At 36.5% G+C, this 24,148-nt stretch overlaps 1 protein-coding gene across 1 annotated transcript; it reads right to left on the bottom strand.

The window, feature by feature from the left end:
• Positions 1 to 237: 237 nt before the first annotated feature.
• Positions 238 to 23,808, bottom strand: ZNF483 (zinc finger protein 483). Its single transcript, XM_077141868.1, has 6 exons — positions 23,695 to 23,808; positions 21,344 to 21,896; positions 19,425 to 19,513; positions 16,880 to 17,006; positions 16,387 to 16,482; positions 238 to 9,356 (listed from the first exon to the last, which is right to left on the bottom strand). Exons 2-6 carry the CDS (start codon positions 21,729 to 21,731, stop codon positions 7,750 to 7,752), a joined length of 2,307 nt encoding a protein of 768 aa, XP_076997983.1. The 5' UTR covers positions 21,732 to 21,896; positions 23,695 to 23,808; the 3' UTR covers positions 238 to 7,749.
• Positions 23,809 to 24,148: the final 340 nt, after the last annotated feature.

Raw genomic sequence — 24,148 nt, 5'->3', positions numbered from 1 at the left:
CATTTTCATAGCCTTAGAACTATAAACGTGCAACTTAATAAATTCCCCCTTTTAAAAGCCATTCCATTTCTGGTATATCACATTTGGCACCTTGCAAACTAGAACTCGAGCATTGTGTACTCTAACTGCACCATCCAACATGGTAGCCAGTAGCCATGGGACTACTGACAACTTGAGAAATGAATACTGACACATTTTTAAATTTTAAAAACTCAGCCAGAGTAAGATTTTTTCCATTAAACGCAACTTTATTGTTTTGGTAGAAGTACAATTCACTTTAACCACTGCATCATACAGGATATTGTTGTTGTGTCACAATGCTTATACAGGCACGTGCAATGTTTCTAGTATTACACATAAACACATCACCAATCTACTCAGTATCAACAGATTGATTCAGATTAGGTGATTTTTTTAGATGATTTTTTTCTATGCCTTGAAGGAAAATCGCAATGTGTGTACTTGGATAGTTTGTGCACATAGCACAAGTAAGTATGTCCATATGCAGACAGCATGTTACAGTGATACCTAGGTAAACCATAGTCATAATAGAATTACTATTTTAATTATAAAATAATTATTTTTCTAGGTTAGAAAATACAGAAAACATTTAAATTTTAATTGGAAGCTTACTGCTGAATACAGAAATGTTTGCAGATAAAGACACTAGTACTAATACTGGAACAGTAAAGAAAAAAGCAACAGGAGGAGGGTACAGCACAAACTGCACAAGGAATGACAATTCCAGTTGACCACAGCACAGCAAACTCAAATAGCCATTTATTGTGTAAAAAAGTATTAAAGATAATAGAGAAGACAATATTTAAGACACTATTTAGTATTTATGCTTTTTTCAGCAACAACCTAGTGTATTGGTAAGTTTCTCCTACACAGACAAAAAAGAATCAATGAAAATTAGTCACCTAAATTGAGAAATTTCCAACAACAAAAGATATGGACAATTTTTAACAGGGTCTGAGCCTGTAAATTCGGCCAGCTCTAAATTGGATTGAATTCTTGCACAAAAAAGAGAAACTTACATGGAAAGACGGTTAAAATTTTTTTATCATTTTAATTATGGTAATTTAGCTAGAAATTGTGAAAAAAAGACAAGATATTTCATAAAAATGGAAATTTTCAGGGCAGGCCACAGTGGCTCAGCAGGCAGAGTTCTCACCTGCCAAGCCGGAGACCCAGGTCAATTCCCAGTGCCTGCTCATGCCAAAAAAAAAAAGAAAAATTGAAATTTACAATCAAGCCACCAAATAATTTTTCTCACAGAATACAAGACTTTTCTAACAAAATTTGAAAAACTGCAAGTATTTTTCTTTAGCTTCAGACTAAGTCATGTGATAGAGGAGACAATGTCCAGTGAAAACACTGGCTATGCTGACTCCAGTGATATCCAAATTTACAAAGAAATATCAATTTGTGACCTTAAAAACCAAAGTTGTGGTGTAGATATTTTTGACAGTTTTACATTTGTCAAAGACAAATTTTACCTAGAGACAGAAACATTAGTTTCTGTCTTGAGGATGGGACTCCAGCTATATTAGGTCAAAAGCCCAGGAGTACTGAAATTTTAAAGCAAGAGAATGATGTTTATTCCCTTATTGCTTTGTTTCATTGCATGATACATATAAAAAATATCTGCTCAGTTTTCTGAAGCAGACTCCAATGAAAGTCCTGGTGACAGATATTAAAATTGTTCAGTATATATATATGTATGTATGCAAATGCCATGAACTAATCATTGCCAGATAGCAAACTATTGAAATAGAAGACAATGAATTTAATGATCTTCTTTTCCAAGGCTCCATGGTTGATCTATGGAAGAGTTTTACAAAGATTGCTGTACTAGTAATTCCAATTCAAGACTTTCTTGAAACAAAAAGAATGCTTTGTCAAATATTCAATAATCAAAGACAAAAAAATAAGGTAGTGTGAATTTTCTCCCCAATATCACACTGCATATAAATGAGCTAATTTGAAGCCTCAAAAATGGAAAAACTAATTTGTTTTTCCCTTTGTCTTGCACTGAGTTAGACAGGTGCAGGAATTTATATTGAAACTGAAACCTTTCAAAATACAAACACAAAATAATAACTTTACACATTTTTCTAACATAAATCAATATGCAGCTTTTACTTATGATCAACAGCACTATGTAAACCAGCTGCAAAAAAACTACAAAAAATTTGAAGATTGTGCTATTAATGTTGATAAATTTAGTTTTTTCTTATACCTCTTTGAATTTGATAATTCTACAAGAGTTAATGAATTGACTTAAATCAAGTTTTGAAACTGACATGCTTTTGTGTCAAAGACAAGTTAATTCTTCTAATTAAAAAAATGAAGGGTGGTAACATGGTGGCTCAGTGGCAGAATTCTCACCCACCATGCTGGAGACCCAGGTTTGATTTCCGGTGTCTGCCATGCAAAAATTAAAAACGAACAGTTTTGTCAGTGTGAATACAAATAACAGAGGAAAAGTTTTTTGATACTTGACTCACATATTTGAAAACTTTTAAATATGCTAGAAAAAACAATAAAGTATGTTTGGAACAACTATGTGAATCTACTTTTCTAACTCTAAAGTTTATAAATTTAAATATGGATCAAGTATCTCAGGTGAAATTTTAGTGTGTTAATTAGGATTGCCAAAGTACGAAATACACACTAGATTTTGAAAGCTTAGCACAAAAAAAATTAATAATTTTTATATTGATTACTTGTTGAAATGATAATATTTTGACCATACTGGATTAAATGAAATATTATCACACTCACCTGTTTTTTTTTTAATGCGGTTACTTTTAAAATGATGTATGTGACTCACACTATATTCCTATTAGACAGTGCTGCATTAACTAAAATACCTTCCAGACAGCATTTTAGAGGCCCCCTTTTAAATATGAAGATAGTCAAGAACCGCCAGAGATTTGAGGAAGGCTTCCAAAGTGAAAGAGATAGAAAACTGGTTTTAAAAAACACTCAGAAAAACAGAAGTTATGCAGGGAGGAAATAAAACTCAAAGACCCTATAACTGACAACCTCAGAGAAAGAAAGTATTTCATCCATGAAGCAAAACCAGGATATTATAATGGAGAAAGGGAATAAACTGAGAACCAGAAAAATGCAATTAGGGATAAAAACTGGAGAACAGAAATAAAACATTCAAAACAATAGGAGAGTTGGAAGATAAAAATCAAAGATATCTTCCAGAAAGTAGGATACAAATCAAAGATATGAAAAATAAGAAGGAAAAGACTAAAAACTTAGATGATCAACCTAAGAAGACCCAACATTTGACAAAGAGGAATGATTTGACAAAGAACAGAGAAAATTAAGATGAAACTATTAAGCAAATTGTACCAAAAAATTTCCCAGAATTGAAGGGCATGAGTTCCCCCATCAAAAGGGCCCAACGAATTCCCAATATAATGAATAAAGTAAATCAAGAAATAGCAGAGAGAAATTTCAGAATATCATAGATAAAGAGACAAAGGCATCCTAAATAAGTGAGAAAAAAAACAGGTTACATACAAATGCCAAATGTAACATTGGCAATGGATTTCTCAAAAGCAAAACTGGAAGCTAGAAAACGATGGAGAAAAACATTAAAAAAATCTGAGGGAAAATGATTTTCAACCTAGAATTCTTTACTTTCATTCATTCACATTTTATTTTTTCACATTTCTTATCATCTTTATCAAGTTAAAAAAAGTTTTCATCCATCCTTAGCTTATTAAAACTCATTTTCAAAACCAGAAATGATTTTACTATTATCAAATTTATTTCCCTGATTATCTTTTTTCTTTTAATATGTGATTCAGTCATTCAACAAGTATTTATTGAATACCTACTTTGTGCTGTGTACCATACTAGGAGCTGAGATCACAGTGGGGGAAAAAATTAGACAAGATCCCTGCTCCCATGAAGCTATATCCTAGAATGATATGAAAAAAACTGCAAAGAAAATTTCAATAAATGCTAGGCATGATGGAACTCTGTACTCCCAAGCCTTACTTGGGTAAAGTACCATTTAAAAAAATTTGTTCTAGCTAAACCTCTTAGGCTTGTTAAAAGGTAAGAGGGACAAAAACAATCTTACGGGTTTTCAAAGAAATATCACTGTGCAGCCACAGCACAAGGGTTTCTTGTATTAGACATCAAATTTTTTTAATTCTAATGAAAATATTTGCCAAAGCTTACTTTTCACTAGACTTGTTTCCCTATAAAACCTGTCTACCTTGTTGGCTGTGAGAGCATTTTCCACTGCATACACCCTAATCCACAACTATTTTAATACATTCTCTACTTACAACTGTTTGAATATTAACCAAATAAACCCTAGCAGGTGTAAATCATCAACAAAACAAACCCTAATATCTTTAACAATCCCATAAAAAAATAAAGGCGTGATATAACAGTAACCAGTTAGGGTGGTAATGAGTTATATTGAAACAGTTTCTGATGTTGAAATACCCATAAATTCCCGAAATAAGCCCTACTTAATGAGAGAACTGTTACTCTTTTAATACACTGTAGAACTTAAATTTTCTGTTTCAGAAAAGTCTTCTGGCATATATATTTGTAAATTAGGTCAATCTATATTGTTATATCTTTATCAGGTTTTTGCTAACTTCATAAGATGAAAGGGGACTCATTTCATTCTTCTTTAATGCTCTCAAACAGTTTTCATAATATACAAACTACCCATTGTGTGATGCTTTGGCCGCTTGCCAGAAAACCATCTGGGCCTGGTGCCTTTTGGGAGGGCTGGGGTGGGGTAAAGATGCCATAGTCCATTTCTGACCACCCTTTCAATTTCTTTTGATTGTGTTCTGTTTATATTTCTATCCATTTTAAAGTCAATTTTGATCATTTACATTTTCCTAGAAAACTGCCACTTAAAAATTTTTTAATTGTGTGATTTAAAGTTGCATATATTGGTATACATGCAGATGGTTATATCCCATTCTTCAATCTTAATACCATCTATATGAAGAAACAGAAATCCTCAAACATCATTCGTGGGAATGTAAAATGGTACATAACTTTGGAAAAGAGCTTGGCAGTTTCTTTAAAAAGTTAAACAAAAATTTACCTCATCACCTAGCAATTGCACTCATAGATATCTACCCAAGAAAAATGAAAACATTTGTTCATGCAAAGACTTACACACTAATCCTTAAGAGTAGTATTATTCTTAACCGTGAGAAAACTGGAAACAATTCAAATGTCTCTCAACTGGTAGATGGCAGGTAAAATATGATATATTCACACAATAGAAAAATATTCAGTGATAAGGAATAAAGTACTGATACACACTACACAACATGGATGAACCTCAAAGGCATGTTAAGTGAAAAAAGGCAAACACAAAAGACCACATATTGCATGATTCCAACTATGTTAAGATGTCCAGAAAATGCAACTCTACAGAGACAGAAAGTACACTGATTAATGGCTGCCTGAGGTTGGAGGTGGGAAAGGGCATTAATTGTAAATGGACAGGATCTTATTGGGGTGATGATATATTCCAAAACATGATTATGGTGATGGATGCACACCTCCATAAATTTACTAAAATTTAATGAATTGAACACTCTGAGATGAATTTTACATGTAATTTATTCCTCAATGAAGTTGTAAAAAAAAAAAAAAAGTTCCAGATTACCAACCCATATTGGGATTACCAACTCTTATGAAAGCTGAGGAGTCTACTTACACATTCTGGAACACATAATGTGACATCTTTCTTGAACGTTTGATATAAATTAGATCTTTCCATAACAAAACTTAAACCAGGTGAATGATTGTCACAAGCCACATTTCTTTCCTGGCTAGAACGTGTCTGATTGGCCCATTTAGCAATAACTATGCAGATTAATTTATCACACAGCATCTACTTGAACTGCAGGCTTTGTTTCAGGAAAGGGGAACTGGTGAAAGGAGGCACTCAGAACAAACCAAAACCTCCAGAGGTAGTATTGTAAACCCAAACCCGTTAAATCACAGCAAATATTGCTGAATCTGAGACCAGCAATAAGGATCTCTTCACTTCCAAAGTCTGGAGTTTTCTGGTTTAGTTCTTTTATAGGAGCCATCTCAAATGTCAACTTTAGGAATTTACTTCTGTACCACTGTTGAGGCAGTGGGGTTCCTACAGAACACTATGACCTGAGCCCCAAGCCTAATTCACTCAGGGTCTACAGTTCCTTTTTTATTTAGAAACTATTATTCAGACTCCATCAATTAAAATTTATGAAGAACAATCCACTAATACCAGCATACTCCAGTCTTTTGAAATCTAACTTCATAACTGAAAATAAATTCAGTAACATTTCTACATTCTAAAATACATCCTGGATTTCATTTGCTATTAGTGGGGTCCCTTTAGATTTTAGGATATATACTCTATATGGTAAGGGATGACAATATCAAATTCCTACAGTGGGCCAGATAGGTTTTATAAATGAGGAATCTGGCAAGCAGGAGAGTATATTCCCCATCTAAAGGTGGCAGCTGCTATCTAAGACCACTGACTGCCCCACAGAAATATGAGTCCAGTACTGTCAGTTCTCATAATTGTTCAATACAAGCTCTATATAAAAAAAAAGGAAGAAATTTCCTAATTTTTAAATGGTGGCAGCTAATTCCACCCACTCACACCCACAACCCCACCATGCAGACCAACTAAAACACATCCAAGGGTCAATCTGACAAAAGGCTGACAGCACATGACCGCTGCAATACAGAATGCTTACTCTCCAGTTATAGGAAGCTGTACTTAATACAAAGGTGTGATTTAAAAAAAGAAAAATAGAACTCTATTCTGCAAAAGAGAAGCCCTCTAGAACAGCTCTCTACTTTCAACACTGCCCCCTCCCACCCCCAAACTTATTTACCTAAGACTATTTCTCTCATGGCTGGGATGGTTCAAGCGGAAGCTCCCTGGATTCCTAATCGAGCCAGTGCCCAGCGGAAAAGAGGTGCTTTGTCCAATTGAAACATTCCCTGAAGGCAACTTGTTCGAGCTGGACTGACCTGTACCTATTTAAAGCATTCTAGGGATCCCTGCATAAGTATTCTAAAAGTATACTTCAATCTCATTATGCCAGAAGTCCAGCATCCTAAATGGTAGTGATTTTCTACCAGAGAAACTTGAAAGTTCCAATTAATCAAAAATGGTTAACTGATTTTAAAGCTTCAGAATACATAAGAGAGAAAAGGAAACCTAAAAATCATTACTCCAACCCATTCATTTTGCTGGAAAAGAAACTGAAATTCAGAAAGGTCAAATGATTTGCCAAAGGTTATATAAAACAGAATTGGTTGGCAAGCTGGGGCAAAACAGAGGTTATCTGACTCCAGCCAAGTGTTCATTTCATTCTAATACATGGTAGTGGAAGGGGACCTAAAAGAGAGGGAAATCCTCCAAAGAAAAGAGGATAGTCAGTGGGTCCTTTGTGCCCCTCCCTCATTTTTTAAGTTCAAACTTGGTCCTTCAGAATCATTTCACATCTCATATTTTCCCTACTTTCCAATGACTTTAAGAACCCTGATTACTATCTACTAGTAATCGACATCCTTGAAAAGATGAATGAGAAAAAGAATATTTTTCCTAGCTGCCAACCCATCAAAACTGTAGCTAATGATCAATGTTGTGATAGTTTATATCCTGGATTTTTAATAAGGGGCACTTTTGATTAAATTACCTCCCACTTCATTATATTCCCAGAATTACTCTCCAGAATGAAATCCTCGATGTCTGATGAGGCCTGAATTACTCTTAAATGTCTTGTCACATTCATTGCATTCATACTCTCTCCTTCCAGTATGAATTTTTAAGTGTTCTACAAGGATTGAGCTTCGACTAAACGTTGCTCCACAATAGTCACATTCATAGGGTTTCTCTCCAGTATGAATTCGGTAATGTTCATTAAGAGATGAACTTTGACTGAAGGATTTCCCACATTCTTTACATTTATAAGGTTTTACACCAGTATGAATTCTCTGATGGCGACTAAGGAGTGAATGTGTAGGGAAAGCTTTCTCACATTGGTTACATTTGTAAGGTTTTTCTCCTGAATGAAGTCTTTGATGATAAATAACTGAAGTAAAATGGCTAAAAGTCATCCCACAGTCATTACATAAGTATGGTTTTTCTCCAGTATGAATTCTCTGATGTCGTGTAAGGCAAGAATTCTGTCTAAAGGCTTTTCCACATTCACCACATTTATAGGGTTTCTCACCAGTATGAATTCTCTGATGCTTGGAAAGAGAAGAGCTATGACTGAAGGATTTTCCACAATTGTTACATGTGTAGGGTTTCTCTCCAGTATGAATTCGTTGATGTTGAATAAGAGATGAACTGTCACTGAAGGGTCTCCCACATTCCTTACATTTATAGGGTTTTTCTCCAGTATGAACTCTCTGATGTTTAATGAGGTGGGCACTAAGGGTGAACGCTTTTCCACAATCATCACATTTGAAAGGCTTCTCTCCACTATGAGTTCTATGGTGTGGCGTGAGTGATGAACTGTCACTGAAAGCTTTTCCACATTCATTACACATATAGGGTTTTTCCCCAGTATGAATCCTCCGATGTTTAGTGAGTGAAGCACTATAGCCAAAGGCTTTTCCACATTTACTACATTTATGGGTTTTTTCTCCAATCTCAGTTCTCTCATCATTATTCAACGTTGTATCTTGACATAACCCTTTCCAGCATTTATCACATATAGAGAGATTTTTTCCATCATGTAATCTCTTGGATGAGATTTGGGTAAAGGTTATTCCACAGTTAGTACATGTCTTGGATTTATTTCCCAAACGGATTTTCTGGCGTTTCTGATGCTCAATATGAGATGAAGAGCGACTTAACACTTTCCCACCCTCACTGGATTTCCGTGATTTTTCTCCAGTGTGTTCTTTGCGGTTCAGAATAAGATCTGAATGGAAACTGAAGGATTTTTTGCATTCATTATACCTCCAAAATTTTTTCCTTAAGTAGACTCTCAGATGTTTTATCATGTCTGAAGTTTGTCTGAAATTCTTTCCAAAGGCATTCTTTCCCAGGTCAAGGACTGACTTCACACTGCGGCTTCCACCAAATTCCTCACCTTTATTGCCTCTGCCATAAGTTTTCTTTTGTGTAACTGCTACTTGTGAATCTTCCTGATTGTTATGATCTTTCTCTAATCTACCATAATATTCCCAGGATTCTTCCATCAAGTTGTAAGGATCACTTCTGAGGTATCTTTCTATCACTTTATCTAGAGATGATTCTTCCATTAAAATATCATGATTTGGAATGGATTCCTTCAATTCACTTCTGGGTTCACGCTCTAAAAGAAATAACAAATAGAATATTTCCTGAATGTAGTAAAGGAAGTTGCTGTGTTGGGACTGAAATGGGGATATTGACAATAATAACTATAAAGAATGTGGCTTGAAGAGTTCCCAAATTCAGCCTTGTAGCACAGGAAACAGAAAGGAGATACAGGAAAACAAGGCAAACACAGGGGTTAGGAAAAATATTGAGAAAGATGAAACGTTTGTGCTTTACAGATACAGATGCAAATTCTACGACAAATTTCAAGTTACTATAATAAGCTCCAACCTGTTCTGTATCCAAACTTTTCTCTTCCCAAACAGTGCTAGCACAAACATTTATTGAATGCTTACAAATGCCAGCCCAATGCCAAGCACCTTACTTGCTTTATTTCATTCAATCTTTGTAGAGCCCTAGGAAGTAGATCCTTTTATCCCTGATTTATGGATGCAAAAGCTAGGCACATAGAGTTAAGTAGGTTGCCCAAACTATGTGGACTGAACCGGATTTTTAACTTGTGCATGTCCTTGATTCCTACACTATACTGCCTCTCCTCAATGCACCTAAATGGCACTAAATTTAGAGAAAATGGTGATCCCATCACAAACATTCAACAACATCTATGTCAGACTTTCAAAGGCACTCATGATCTGTCCCTACATTATCTTACAACACAAAGATACACTAATCAAACATCAATGTATGGTTCCTCCCACATTGCAGCAAGCTTTAGTCCTATTCTTTTGGTCTTACTACTTCCTAATACCTAGAATGCAATCCTACAACACTCTCATCGCTTATTAACATATACATCTGACAGGGCCCAGAATTCAAGTCCCATAATCACATGACTTTCTCCAATACTAACTCTAACTAATTGTGCTCTTCTCAGAACTTTCAACTTATGTATTAACATCATCCATCCTGGATTTTAATCATGAGGTCACATTATCATTTTTACAAACCATTTTTTAAACAGATAATAAAATACACAATCATTTAAAATCCTATTACTCAGAATTTAACCACTATTAAAAGTTGTGTATTTCCTTCTAGACTTCTACATATTTTAGAATTAAAAAGATTGTAACTATAAAATGTATTCTGCAACATTTTATATTTATAATTATTCCCCAATTTACTGATAATTTTTCATAAAGATAATCTCAATCCGCTACTTAATAATTCATCATAGAGACATACTATATATAGTCAGTGTCTTATTGAATGCTTACCAAATGATTAATATATCCTTAAAAGAAAGTCATAAAAGTAGAATTACTGAATCAAAGAGTAGAAAGGTTATAGCCAATTCATGATACATGGTGATCAGAAGTACATGAGTACTCATTTCCAGTCTGGTATCTTTCTTCAAATCTCTACAACTTTGTTTCATAAAAAATTGCATTATAGCTTTAAAGTAACACTTCACTGTAGAGCAGTTTCTTAAAATTCTAACTTTGGCAATTATCTGCTCAAATCCTTTATTTATTTTTCTAACATGCTTAGTGTTCCTTATTGATTTGCATAAGCTTTTTATAAACCATGGCTATGAACGCTGCTCTGTCAAAAATTTTATGTTCAGTATGTTGTAAATGACATTTAAAACATTTATATTTACACTCACAGTTACATTTAAAGCACTGTATGTTTAAATGCTGCTTCTTTTAAAAGTAAGCATCTTGGGAGGTGGAGAAGCATGTATTTATAACAATGCTGCTAGAATTACTCAAAACATTTTTGGAATTACTCTCCAAAATATTACTTAAACATCATAAGACAATTGTCCTTTATTTGTGTATTATATTAGAAACAGCCAATAAATTGATTAAAATGCATGGTTTAGAATATGGAGTACAGGAAGATGGTTTATTGTTTTTCCTTTAAAATAAACTAATGTTTTGATATATATATATATATGCTGATATATTTTTATTTTTAAAAATATAAAAAAATAAAAATTTAATATATTGATCATTCAACTTTAAGATACAGGAAAGGAAAAAGAAAAAATCTAATTCCTCAAAGATAACCAATGTTAACATGAATATTTTACAGATACTAAAAAGCCGGCCTTAAAAAATACACTGCTGTAAAATATTAAGAAAGGGTAAAGGACATCGTCTGTAACTCAAAAGTAGCTTACAACTAGTGTCAAAGGGCAATAAAAACTCTAAAGAAAGATATCAAAATACAAAGAGTGACTAATACACAAATACTGTATTAAATACAGTAAAAACTTAATAAAACAAAGCACTAGTTATCAAAAGACTCAAAAATAAAGGGGTTCCTTAGAGCAGCTACAAGTGAAAACCTAAAATGGTAGAATTGTAACCCATACCAAACTCTGAAATCTGTTCTACAACTAATTGTTGCGATGTGCTTTGAAATATACAGCTTTTTAATATATGTTATTTTTTACAAAAAAGAAAAAAAAATTCTTCTAGCCTCCTGTTTTGGAGCAGCTAGAAGGAAAAATCTGAAATAATGAAATGGTAACCCATAACAAACTGTGAAATCTGTTCTGTATCTACTTTGAGAATCACTGCTTTTTTTGTTCATTTCTTTATATATATGTTATATTTAACAATAATAAAAATGTTTGCAAAAAATAGGTGGCTAGGATAGTACCTAAAACTGTTGAACTGTATTGCAGTACCCTTAATTCTTGAAAACGACTGTATAACTATATAGCTTTTACAATGTGACTGTGTGACTGTGAAAACCTTGTGGCTGATGTCCCTTTTAACCAAGGTATGGACAGATAAGTAAAAAAAAATAAGGAAAAATAAATAAATAATAAAGGGGGATAAGGGATAAAGAAATTGGGTAGATTGCAATACTAATGGTCAATGAGAGAGAGGGGTAAGTGGCACGGGATGTATAGATTTTCTTCTTTCGTCTTTCTATTTCTTTTTCTGGAGTGATGCATATGTTCTAAAAATGAACACGGTGTGACATCCAGGGGTGAAAGTCTCCCTGGAAGCATGGGAGATGACTCCTAGGGATGAGTCCCACACTGGCACCGTGGGATTAACAATGCCATCCTGACCCAAAGTAGGAAAAGAAGTGGAACAAATGAGGTATCAGTGGCAGAGAGAGTTCAAATAGAGTCAAGGGACTACTCTGGAGGTCACTCTTATGCATGGTTCGGTTAGACATTGCTACCTGTTATAACTTGCCAACCCCCAACCAAAACCATTCCTGCCAATTGTAAAGAACACCTAGGGCAATATGTAAGATTCTACAAAGGTTCCATGCACTAGGGTTAACTTTCTAGAAACCTACAAGCTCCAGATGGGTCCTTGGATGAGATAAGTCCTGAAACCTAAAGGGTCCAGCCTCTTCAGAACATCAGCTAGTCCCATTTCCCTACCCCATATTACTGACAGCCCCTTCTGACATGAAAATGTTAGAATGGCCACAGCCCAAATACCCCTAAAGAGTAGGAGAGAAAGATCAAAGGTGATGGTGGAGTTATACAAAGAAGGTAGGGTTTAACAAATGAGTATGACTGCTGAATCATTACATTGATACCTGCTTTAGTCTCCAGGATTTCAGAGTGGCTAGAGGTAAAAACCTAAAATGGTGGAACTGTAATCCATACCAAACTCTGAAATCTGTTCTACAACTAATTGTTGTACTATGCTTTGAAATTTATTTCTTTTTGTACATGTTGTTTTTCACAAAAAAAGAAAAAAAGTTGATTGTGATGATAAAAAAAATATTTCTTCCTTCTAGCCTCCAATGTTCTGGAATAGTTAGAAGGAAAAATCTGAGATGATTCTATGGTAGCCCATGACAAACTCTGGGATCTGTCCTGTAACTATTTGTTGAAGTACTTTGAAAACCACTGCTTTTTGCTTTCTTGGCTTTGTATATATGTTATAGCATACGATTTAAAAATTTAAAAAAAAGAACATTACATTAGAAAATCCCAGGGATGAGTCTGGCCCTGGCACCATGGGATCAACAAGGCCATCCTGACCAAAAGGGGAAAAGAAGTGGAACAAATAAGGTATCAGTGGCTGAAAGTTCAAATAGCATTGAGAGGCTATTCTGGAGGTCACTCTTATACAAGTTTCATTACACATTGTTATCTACCCTAACTTGCCAAATCCCAACCAAAATCATTCCTGGCAATCCTAAAGAACACCTAGGGCGTTATGTAAGATTCTACAAAGGTTCCATACACTAGAGTAACTTTCCAGATACCTACAACCTCTAGATGGGTCCCTGCACCTGATAAGGAAACCTATAGGGCCCAGACTCTTCAGAACATTAGCTAGTTCCATCCCCTATCCCATATTATCAAGAGCCCTTTCAAATATGAAAAAGTTAAAATGGGCATAGCCCAAATATCCCTAAAGAGTGGAAGAAAGATCAAAGGTGATGGTGGAGTTATACAGAGAAGGCAGGGTTTAACAAAGTAATATGATTGCTGAATCATTATATTGGTATTTCTTTTGATCTCCAGTATTTTAGAGTAGCTAGAAGCAAAAACCTAAAATGGTGGAATTGTAACCCATTCCAAACTCTGAAATCTCTGCTATAACAATTTTTTGTTGTGATGTGCTTTGAAATTTATTGCTTTTTCGTATATATGTCATTTTTCACAAAAAAGAAAAAAAATTCTTCTCCAGTGTTCTGGAGTGCTAGAAGGAAAAATCTGAAATAGTTGAATTGTAACCCATAACAAATTAAAATCTGTTCTGTAACTACTTGTTGAAGTGTACTTTGAAAATCATTATATTTTCTTCATATATGTTATATTTAACAATAAAAAACATTTTAAAATGCATTAGGAAAAAAATAAGGACAAAAATAAATAAATAATGGGGGATAAAGGGTAATAAAAAGTTGAGTAGACTGAAAATACTAGTGGTCAATGAAAGGGAGGGTTTAGGGGTATGGGAATGAGTTTTCTCTTTTTATGTCTTTTTTCTGGAGTGATACAAACATTTTAAAAATGATCACGGTGATAAATATACAACTATGTAATGATATTGTGAGCCACTGACTGTAGTACTACGGAAGGACTATGTGTGTGTGAAGATTTCTCAATAAAAATATTTTCAAAAATACATTAGGATATAAAATTACTACCAAGGTTAATCTTCTATGGCCAATGCTCAGGCCGGACATGGGATTCACCTTTGAACTTAATTTACCTGATGCTAACTGGTTAAGTCTCTTGGCACATTTTGGAAATTGCTATTAAGGTAAACGTTTAAAAAGTAACTATTAAAAAAAAAATCCAGCCCTAGTGACCCTCACTGGTCTGGGGTGCTGGCTTAAAAAAAAAAATCATACATAGCTATATATGTATTTAGCATAGTGCATGCACATTTTTTTTCCTTTAACAAAAATGGGATTATACTATACATGCTGTCCATTAGGTGAATACCTATTCATTCAAGATTGGACTAAAATATCCATCACACAAGACAACAAATGCAATTTAAAAATGGGCCAAAGACTTGAATAGACATTTTTCCAAACAGCATATACAAATGGTCAATAAGGGTAGGAAAAGATGCTCAATATCATTAGCCATCAGAGAAAAGCAAATCAAAACCACAATGAGCAACCACTTCACGACCACTACAATGACTATTATTATTAAAAATGGAAAATAACAACTTTGATGAGAAATCCTTGTGCATTCTTGGTGGGAATGTAAAATGGTGCAGCCACTATAGAAAACAATTTGGCAGTTTCTCAGTAAATTAAGTAAGAATTACCATATGACCCAGCAATCCAACTTCTAGGTATACACCCAAAAGAACTGAAAGCAGGGATTCAGATAACTGAACACCAATGTTCATAGCAGTATTATTCAAAGGCAGAAACAACCTAAACATCTATCAATGGATGAATGCATAAACAAAATGAGATACAAACATACAATGGAATATTATTCAGCTATAAAAAGAAATGATGCTCTGATACATGTGACAACATGCATAAACTTTGAACATATTATGAGAGTAAAATAAGTCAGACACAAAAAGACAAATACTATATGATCTCACTCAAGTGAGATAACTAGAATATATAAATTTAGAGACAAAAAGTAGATTACAGGTACCAGGAGCAGGGGCTGGGGTGGGAAATGAGGAATTAATGCTTAATTGGTACAGAGTTTCTGTTTGGCACAATGGAAATGATCTGGTAATGGATGGTGGTGATGGTAGCACAGCACCATGAATGTAATTAACACCATGAAGTTGTATACTTCAAAGTAGTTAAAATGGGAAATGTTAAGTTACACAGGTGTGACCCCAGCAATAAAAATTTCTTAAATGTTAAAAAATATAGGGCGGACCACAGTGGCTCAGCAGGCAGAGTTCTCGCCTGCCATGTGGGAGACCCAGGTTCAATTCCCAGTGCCTGCCCTGAAAAAAAATAAAATAAAAAATACATATATATATATATATATAAAAGAAATATAAAAATATATATGGCATCCATGAAAATGTGCCTCTCGGCTCTCCTCCTGTGGGGAGCTTATATGACAGTCTCTGCTGCTGTTATGAACTGCAGCACTCACACTGAGCCCACTATCCCACGTGCTGTTTCCAGCCACTGACTGAATGTGGCATGGATACTGAGGCAGGCCCACTCCTTTGAGGAACAGAACTCCTATGACAGGGGACACGGCTTGAGAACTCCAAGAATTGCACTATACTCTTTCTACACACCTTGCTTTCTTTCCCTCGCTCATTCACAGCACCTCAGACCTGCATGAGGCTCACACAGCTCGCCCAGTCCCATCTCATTCCCTCCCCATTTGTCTTCACCAGAATTTTCTCCAATAAATCTGTGCATGTCTCATTATGTCTTGGCATCTACTTCTCAGAGGACCCAAACTAACAGAATCTTCCCCATTAAAATGAATATTCTGGGAACAAAGGGACCATAGTCGAATCACCTTTATATCTTGTATCTTTATATTCACTTAACATTTATTTCAAAGGCTCTTACCATCTCACCTGGTAAAGCAACTGTTTTAATTTCTTGTCTACTTTTCACCAACTCACCTGGTCTGGAGCCTTTAGAGATTTCTTTTTCTAGCAACCATGGGATTTCAACCCACATTAGCTGGGAAATCAAATCTAGTCGGGAAACTGGAAAACCTGCTCATAGAGGAAAAAAAGAAATGGAAAATGGCTGTTAATGTACAGAAGACTCCCCAACATTTACTCACACACAGCCTCAGGTTCTTTAGGGAGGACAGAAGATATTGTCAAGTACAGAGGCAACAAACACTGGAATTTGAAGTTAAAATGGGGGAAGGTATGACCTCAATAACAGCAAAATGGTATTTCACATTTCCAGGCCCATAAAGCAAAGACCCTTTTCTGGAGGAAATGTGGCAGGGAAGTACATTTTAAGGACCCAATTTTAGGGATAGTAATTTCAATCCCTGCATGCCAAAACCAAATAAAAGTACTTCACACAGCGCTTATCTTTCAAAAGAGGGGAGGAAAAAATACCCAGCTTAGATGCTAGATCATGAAGAGATCTCTTTACCCAGAAATTCTAGGTTCTTAAAGTTCTCCAGTTGCACTTCCTTATATAACTCCTTTTGAAAAGGCTCCAGCCTCTTCCACTCTCCTCGAGTAAAGTTAACAGCAACATCCTTGAATGTCATGGATTCCTAAAACACCAAACACAGACCCCGTGCATTAGATTACTCCCCAAGCAGACCTTATGGATTCAGAGAAAAGGTCAGGATATGGAGTAATGGTTTTGATAGTATTCAAGTTTTTAAGAATTCCAAAGCAAGCAACAGAATAAGACTATTACAAATGATACAAAACAAGGATTTGACACAATCCCTGCCTCTCCCCTTCAGTCCCTGGAATGATATGCTGTCCAAGGATCCTCTGGAAGGTCTAACTGAACAAGTTTATCCAGATACAGTGATTTCTGTGATTAAGAGAAATATATTAAATGAAGGGTACAACTGACATTCCCAAAGCCCAAATTCATCAACATAATATAAGTTAACCACAGGTAATCATTAAATACATAAGGATAATATAAAAAACAAAACAAACAAAAAGAGTAATATCATTTTTACTCAACATTTCAAATTTCAATTTCCAGTAGGCTAAACACAGCAATTATTATCTCAGTCCAACAGAATCTGTGTTCAATAACATATACTCACAGCTGCAATTTCTCCATAATCACAAACAAGCATACTGACTAATTAAAATACACTTTTCTATAAAAGATCGTCTGCATGGCATTTTGAGAGGCAGTACAGAAGAATGGCTGTTAGCATCAAGGGATTGAGAAAAACCCTAGAATGAGCTGAGACTCAGCATCAAGGATTGAGAAAACCTTCTCGATCAAAAGGGGGAAGAGTGAAATGAGACAAAAGTGTCAATGGCTGAGAGATTCCAAACAGAGTCAAGAGGTTATTCTGGAGGTTATTCTTATGCATTAAGTAGATATCACCTTGTTATTCAAGATCTAATAGAGAGGCTGGAGGGAACTGCCTGAAAATGTAGAGCTGTGTTCCAGTAGCCATGTTTCTTGAAGATGATTGTATAATATAGCTTTCACAATGTGACCGTGTGATTGTGAAACCTTGTGTCTGATGCTCCTTTTACCGACCTTGTCAACAGATGAGTAGAAAATATGGAATAAAATTAAATAATAGGGGGAACAAATGTTAAAATAAATTTAGTTTGAAATGCTAGTGATCAATGAAAGGGAGGGGGAAGGGGTATGGTATGTATAATTTTTTTTTCTGTTTTCGTTTTATTTCTTTTTCTGTTGTCTTTTTATTTCTTTTTCTGAACTGATGCAAATGTTCTAAGAAATGATCATGATGATGAATATGCAACTATGTGATGATATTGTGAATTACTGATTATATATGTAGAACAGAATGATATGTTAAGAATGTTTGTGTTTCTTGTCATATTTTTTTAAAAATTTAAAGATTAATAAGAAAATTAAAAAAAAAAAAAGAGTGGCTGTTAGCACTTGTGTTTTTCCCAGGTGCCGTAACAAAGTACAACCTTAGGGGCTTAAAACAAAAGAAATGTATTCTCTCACAGTTCTCGAGGTTGGAAGTTCAAAATCAAGGTGTAGGTAGGCTACACTCCCTTACAGGGCTCTAGAGAGATTCTGTTCTTTGCCTCTTCTAGCTTCTGGTGACTGCCAGCGTTCCTTGCGTTTGCTTGGTTTATCACTACATCACTTCCATCTCTGCCTCCATTTCCCAAGGCTTTCTCCTCTGAGCGTATGTGCCCAATCTTCTTTCACACTCTTTTGTAAGGATACTTGTGATGGCATTTATGGCCTACTGAGATAATTTAGGATCATCTCTTCTTCTCAAAATACTTAATCTATCCACAAAGACTCTTTTTTCCAAAGAAGGTAACATTCACAGATTGCAGGGATTAGGATACGGACACATTTTGGGGAGTCTTTATCAGCCTGCCACAGTACTGTTTTCACTATGATGATTAGGGACATTCTTCCTAACTAGCAATTACTGGTATATAGGAAATGTATTATTTGTAAACAGCTGCTTCTCTAACCTATTATATGAGGTTTAGTACTTGCTCAGCTGATTCTGAGGTTTTCCAAATAAACAGTAATATCTACAATAACATGCCTCTTTCATACCAGTACTTATATCTCATTTCTTTCTTATTTTATAAGAATGGTAACTGGCTAGAACATTCATATAATTTCGATTAAGAACAGTGAAATTAAATGTCCTCATCTTTTTATTGACACTGACACTCGGAGGTTTGTTTTTTATTTTCTAACATTAACTAGCTGGAAATATTCTTTGTCTTGTTAAGGAAGTATAATTTTATTTCTACCTGTGTTCATCATGAATAATTATAAATTTTAGTAATTTTTTTGTTACTAGAGTCAGTTACTGTGGCACATTCTTGGAACTGAAACAACAAACAAAAAAAGTAGAGAATGAATTGTTAAGTTCCTTGAAAGGGAGACTAGTTTATTATTTTTGTATCTTTATAGCACTCAGTAGGAGCTCAAAAAATGTTCACCAAAGGATGAAAACCAGTGGAAGGAAACTTACCCGGGGCTCAGCATTTGGAAGAACGGCAACTATTTTATCTTCTTCTTGGTTCCCCTCTTGAGAAGTGGCAGAGTCTTGAGAGAACGGATCTAGAAAGGAAAAAAAAAAGTCTAGTCTTTCAAATGGAGTCTTCGAACTAAAGTACCTCTAGAGAAAAAGGTCAGAAGAAACAAAGAAAGTTTTTCTAACTCTTTAAAAGAGAGAATAACCACAGATACTGTTTCCTATAAAACCCCAGGCTTTCTCCCATTCTCCACAAAAATCTTCTCAATGTTAAAGCTCACAAAAACTCATCTCTCCTTCATTCTATACACTGTTTTAATGTATATAATTTGTACAATGAGGATTTTACAATATACTATACATTCACAAGATTAATGTATTTTCTTTAAAGAAAATGTAGTTTCTTCAAGGCACAGTGCCTTGCACAAGAGACACTCAAAATTATTTACTGAATGAAAGCACTAAGCTAGTCTCAAGAATCAGCTCCATCTCTGGGGTCACCAGCAGATTAAAAGACACAAAAATTGGGAATCTGAACACAGGAACTAAAAGCACTAAATGACCTGAGATGTCACCAGCTCTTTCTGTAATAAAGGAAAATTATTTTAAAAAATTACTCTACCTTCTTCTGAAAAGAAATTTAAGCAGCTTTACTGATTAGACAGTCAATAAAAAATTAAGAATAAAAAAAAATTAAGAATTAGGGCCATGCAATGGTGGCTCAGTGGCGGAACTCTCGCCTGCCATGCCAGAGATCCAGGTTCGATTCCCAGTGCCTGCCCATGCTAAAAAAAAAAACCAATTAGAATGATGTAATCAAAGAGAAAAGAGGGATTATTTTAAGGAAATCCTCCTACCCTACAGAAAACTAGAGGACCCAATTTACAAACTTCTTGATTGCATGGGCCTGGAAACAGAGGCCCTGCTTTTAGAAACACAGCATGCTCCAGTGATATGATGTCTAAGTCAGAGATGAGGGGTCAGGAGACCAAAATTCTGAATACATCAAGTTGGTGTCTGACCACAAAATACATCTGGAGATAAACACCACTCCCCTATCTCTCTCAGACCCCTTCGTAGAATACAAACTGTCACAGTAATGTATTGTGAGAGCCCTGTGGTAAATAAGCTAAAAAAAAAAAATTTGCAATAAATATTTTTAGCACATTAAAGAGTTTTTATAAAAATAAAATGACATTCTTTCAAAGGGCTAGCCACCCTAGAAATCTTTACGTCAGTATTTTATAATGATTTTATAAATATGTTCTAATTCAGATTATTTTTATACATTTTTGCAGAATTTATAATAATAAAATTATGAAAACATAAAGACAATTCAGCTCTTCTCCCCTTTGAAGGCTCTAGAATTGACTATGCAATAGGGTAGTCATAAGTTAATTAAATTTGTTTAAATTTCATTAAAAATCAGTTCTTTATTTGCACTGGTCATATTTCAAGCACTTAAATTGGTGTTTAAAACAGTGCAGAATACATTTCTCTCATTGCAGAACATTCTTTGGATTGCTCTAGAAGTGTGTTACTACAAGCATGGGTTATTAGAAGTTGAGGCCTGAGTTGGGTGATATGCTCAAGACTCCAAATGCTTCCACGGATAACTTCTGTATCTCCTAAGGGCCCCTTTTGCTCAAGGGTAAAAGAAAAGAAAAAAAATAGTTTATCTTGTTTAATTCTCATAACAAAACTATGGAAAAGATGGCATCCCTTTTTAAGTGATTGTAAGAGCTTACTGAGCTTGCCCAAGATCACACAAGTAAGCGGCAGAGCCAATTCAGACCCAGTCCTGACTCCAAAGCTTAGGACTTCTCTGCAGCAGTAAATGACTTTCTCTAGGCCGATTTACTCTTGTTATCTTGAGAAGTTCTCTCCCACTTCCTCCCTCCAACTGTAAATCTCACCTTCCTTTTCTTCAAGTGCTTGGGTCAAATCCTCTATTAGGGTCACCACCTCCTCACTACTCTCAGGACGCTGGGACTTTACCCAAATCCTGATCTCCCCAGGCAAAATAGCCAGGAATTGCTCAAATATCAAAAGCTCTAAAATCTGTTCTTTGGTGAGAATGTCTGGTCTCAGCCACTGAGTGCAGAGCTCCCAGAGTTGAGTCAGGGCTTTTCTGGGTCCATCCACTTCTGAATAACGAAACCACCTGAACCTCTGTCTTAAAGACTCTGGGTCAGTAGCATCTCCTCTTATGATCGTTTCTTGCTCCCCAGGAATATCCATTCTTAGGCCCTTATCTTGTTCACTTGAAGCCAGAGTTTGAGGGTCTGGGAAGATGGCTGTCATCTTGTTCAAGGAAATTACACCTTGCTGTGCGTATCACCAGGAGGAATCTAGTTCTCTTTAGACTCTAGCTGAGTATCAGTACAGGCCACCAACAGTCACTATACACAGCAAAACATCAAGGTCAATTCAAGGGCTCCAGGGATTCAGGTTATGATCTTGCAGGAACTGTGAGGAAATAGAAGAATATTAAGTAAGAGAGAAAAAAGATTGTTGTTAATCCTAAAAACATTGTTCTTGGTTTGGTTCAGATATATACACTCACACACATACCTCCAGTGGCCTAGAACAACCCTTCCAAACTACTACGTTGAAAGGACAATTTTCTTTGTACATCAAAAGCCAAGGAGTTACTGACAGGTAATTAATTAAGACCCCTTCAAGGAAACCGGCTGCTTCAGACTAAATACTATGCCTCATAAGCAAAAGACAGCAGAAAAAAAAAGAGAGCAAAAAAGGCTCATTGTTACAAAGAGATCCGGTCACGAACCAATTTAACAATTCCTGCCTTCTTTCAGGGAATGCAATATATTTCCCACCAGTTGCTTAATTCAGAAGCCTGATATATTTGACACTCAAATCTCGCTTCCTCCTAACATCTCATATAAGCAGTAACTAAGTCCTGGAGATTTCATTTCCTAAGTACCTCTCCATTTTATCCCTATTGAAACTACCTAAGTACAGGCTACTTACCTCCTTCAATCCAGTCTTCACGCTGTAGCCTAAAGATTCCTCATAATATAAAGAAATTCCTTATAATATGCAAAATATGATTCTATCACCCTCCTGTTCTTCACAGGCTCCCTATCTCTCTGACAGCACAAAAGCAGAGAGAGAGAGACCTGCCTGGAGACCTAGGGGTCCCGCCTTGATGACCTCGGGGTCCCGCCTTGATGACCTCACTACTCTGAGCTCCAACCACCCCTAACCAACACTGCAATCATAAAGAAATATCTCCCCAGACACTCTCTATCTCCTCCCATTCTTTATACCTGGGCCATTTGCCTTCCTACCAAACTTTTACATATTCTTTAAAACTTGACTCCTTTCAAATGCTAACTCTCCTGATGCCCCTTCCTTGTGCTCCCTTGCAGGAAGCCTGCCCAATGTTACATGAATTTATCTATTTTACAAACAACTGAGCATCTACAATATGGTGGGAAATGGCCACTGGAAGCAGAGGCAGGGACAGATCAGACATGGCCCCTACCTGCACAGAGCTCCTAGGAAATGACAACACAACCCGAGCTGTGCCAGGATGCAGCAAATGAGACTCACACTCTCCTCTTATTGCAATTATCATATCAATAATTACCCATCTCTGAGCACAGACCCCCGAACACAGCATGCATGACATCATATAATCTTCCTCTGTCAAAAAATTAGGCGCCTACCATGTACCTGGTGCTGTGCTGGGTACCTAGGACTCCACAGTGACTAAGACATTCGTCGCGGTCCCAGGTAGCTTACAACAGAGGTGGATGAAAATATGACGCAGGCAGATGTTCTCAATGGGAGAGAGATTCTGTCCCAACCTGGGGGCATATGGCAATGTCTGAAGGCGTCGTGGGCTGTCACGACTGGGGAAAGAGAGGATGCTGCTAACATCTAACGGACAGAGCCCAGGGATGCTGCTAATCATGCTACACTGCACAGGACACGGACGGACGGACACACACACACACACACACACACACACACACACACACACACACACACACAATGAGGAACTGTCCGTCCCAAACGTCAACTGTGCCGAAGTTGAGAAACCCTGGGCTCAGGGAAGGGATAGAGGAAAGCCGATAGCTCCTTTATTCAGCAGGGTCCACATCCCGCAGAAGCATCCGCACCCGCAATGCAGAGAGGCGGGTCGACTACTCTCAATCCCCACTCCGCCCCAGGTGCACACTCGGAGCCCGGGGCCGGACCGCGGCCCCTAAAACTAGCAGCCTGGGACATCCAATACCTGCACCAGGATCCGCAGCCAGCACCACCGCGCACGGTCACCACCACCGCCACAACCACCGCAGTGAGCTTCCAGAAACAGGACCCAGCGGCTGCTGCGCGCGCAAGCCTGCTGTGGCCACTGCGCCTGCGCAGGGCGGCAGGACTACGATTCCCGGGATGCATCTGTCCGGCATTCCGAAAGTCCTGTGCTTTCCATAGGCTCCGACCCCAGCCTGTTGCGCATGGTCCCTGGGAAGCCCCTGGTGGGCTCGGCTGCAGAATTATTGCTGCGCCAGAGGCCTAGAGGCCTAGAAGCTTCTCAGGTTTTCAGGCACGTGAGGTTCTGTGTCCTTGGTGACCTCTTCCCCTTCCTCTCAACTCCTGCATACCCCTCCCAGAAATCCAAGGAGGAAAAGTCCACCTTAGAAGGCTATTAGCAATGCAAAGCAAGTCGTAATTAATGCAGCTACTTG

Source organism: Tamandua tetradactyla, chromosome 2 (assembly GCF_023851605.1).
Source record: "Tamandua tetradactyla isolate mTamTet1 chromosome 2, mTamTet1.pri, whole genome shotgun sequence".
NCBI classification, from domain to species: domain Eukaryota; kingdom Metazoa; phylum Chordata; class Mammalia; order Pilosa; family Myrmecophagidae; genus Tamandua; species Tamandua tetradactyla.
The sequence above is the reverse complement of the archived record's forward strand: the minus strand, read 5'-3'. Positions and strand labels throughout refer to the sequence as shown.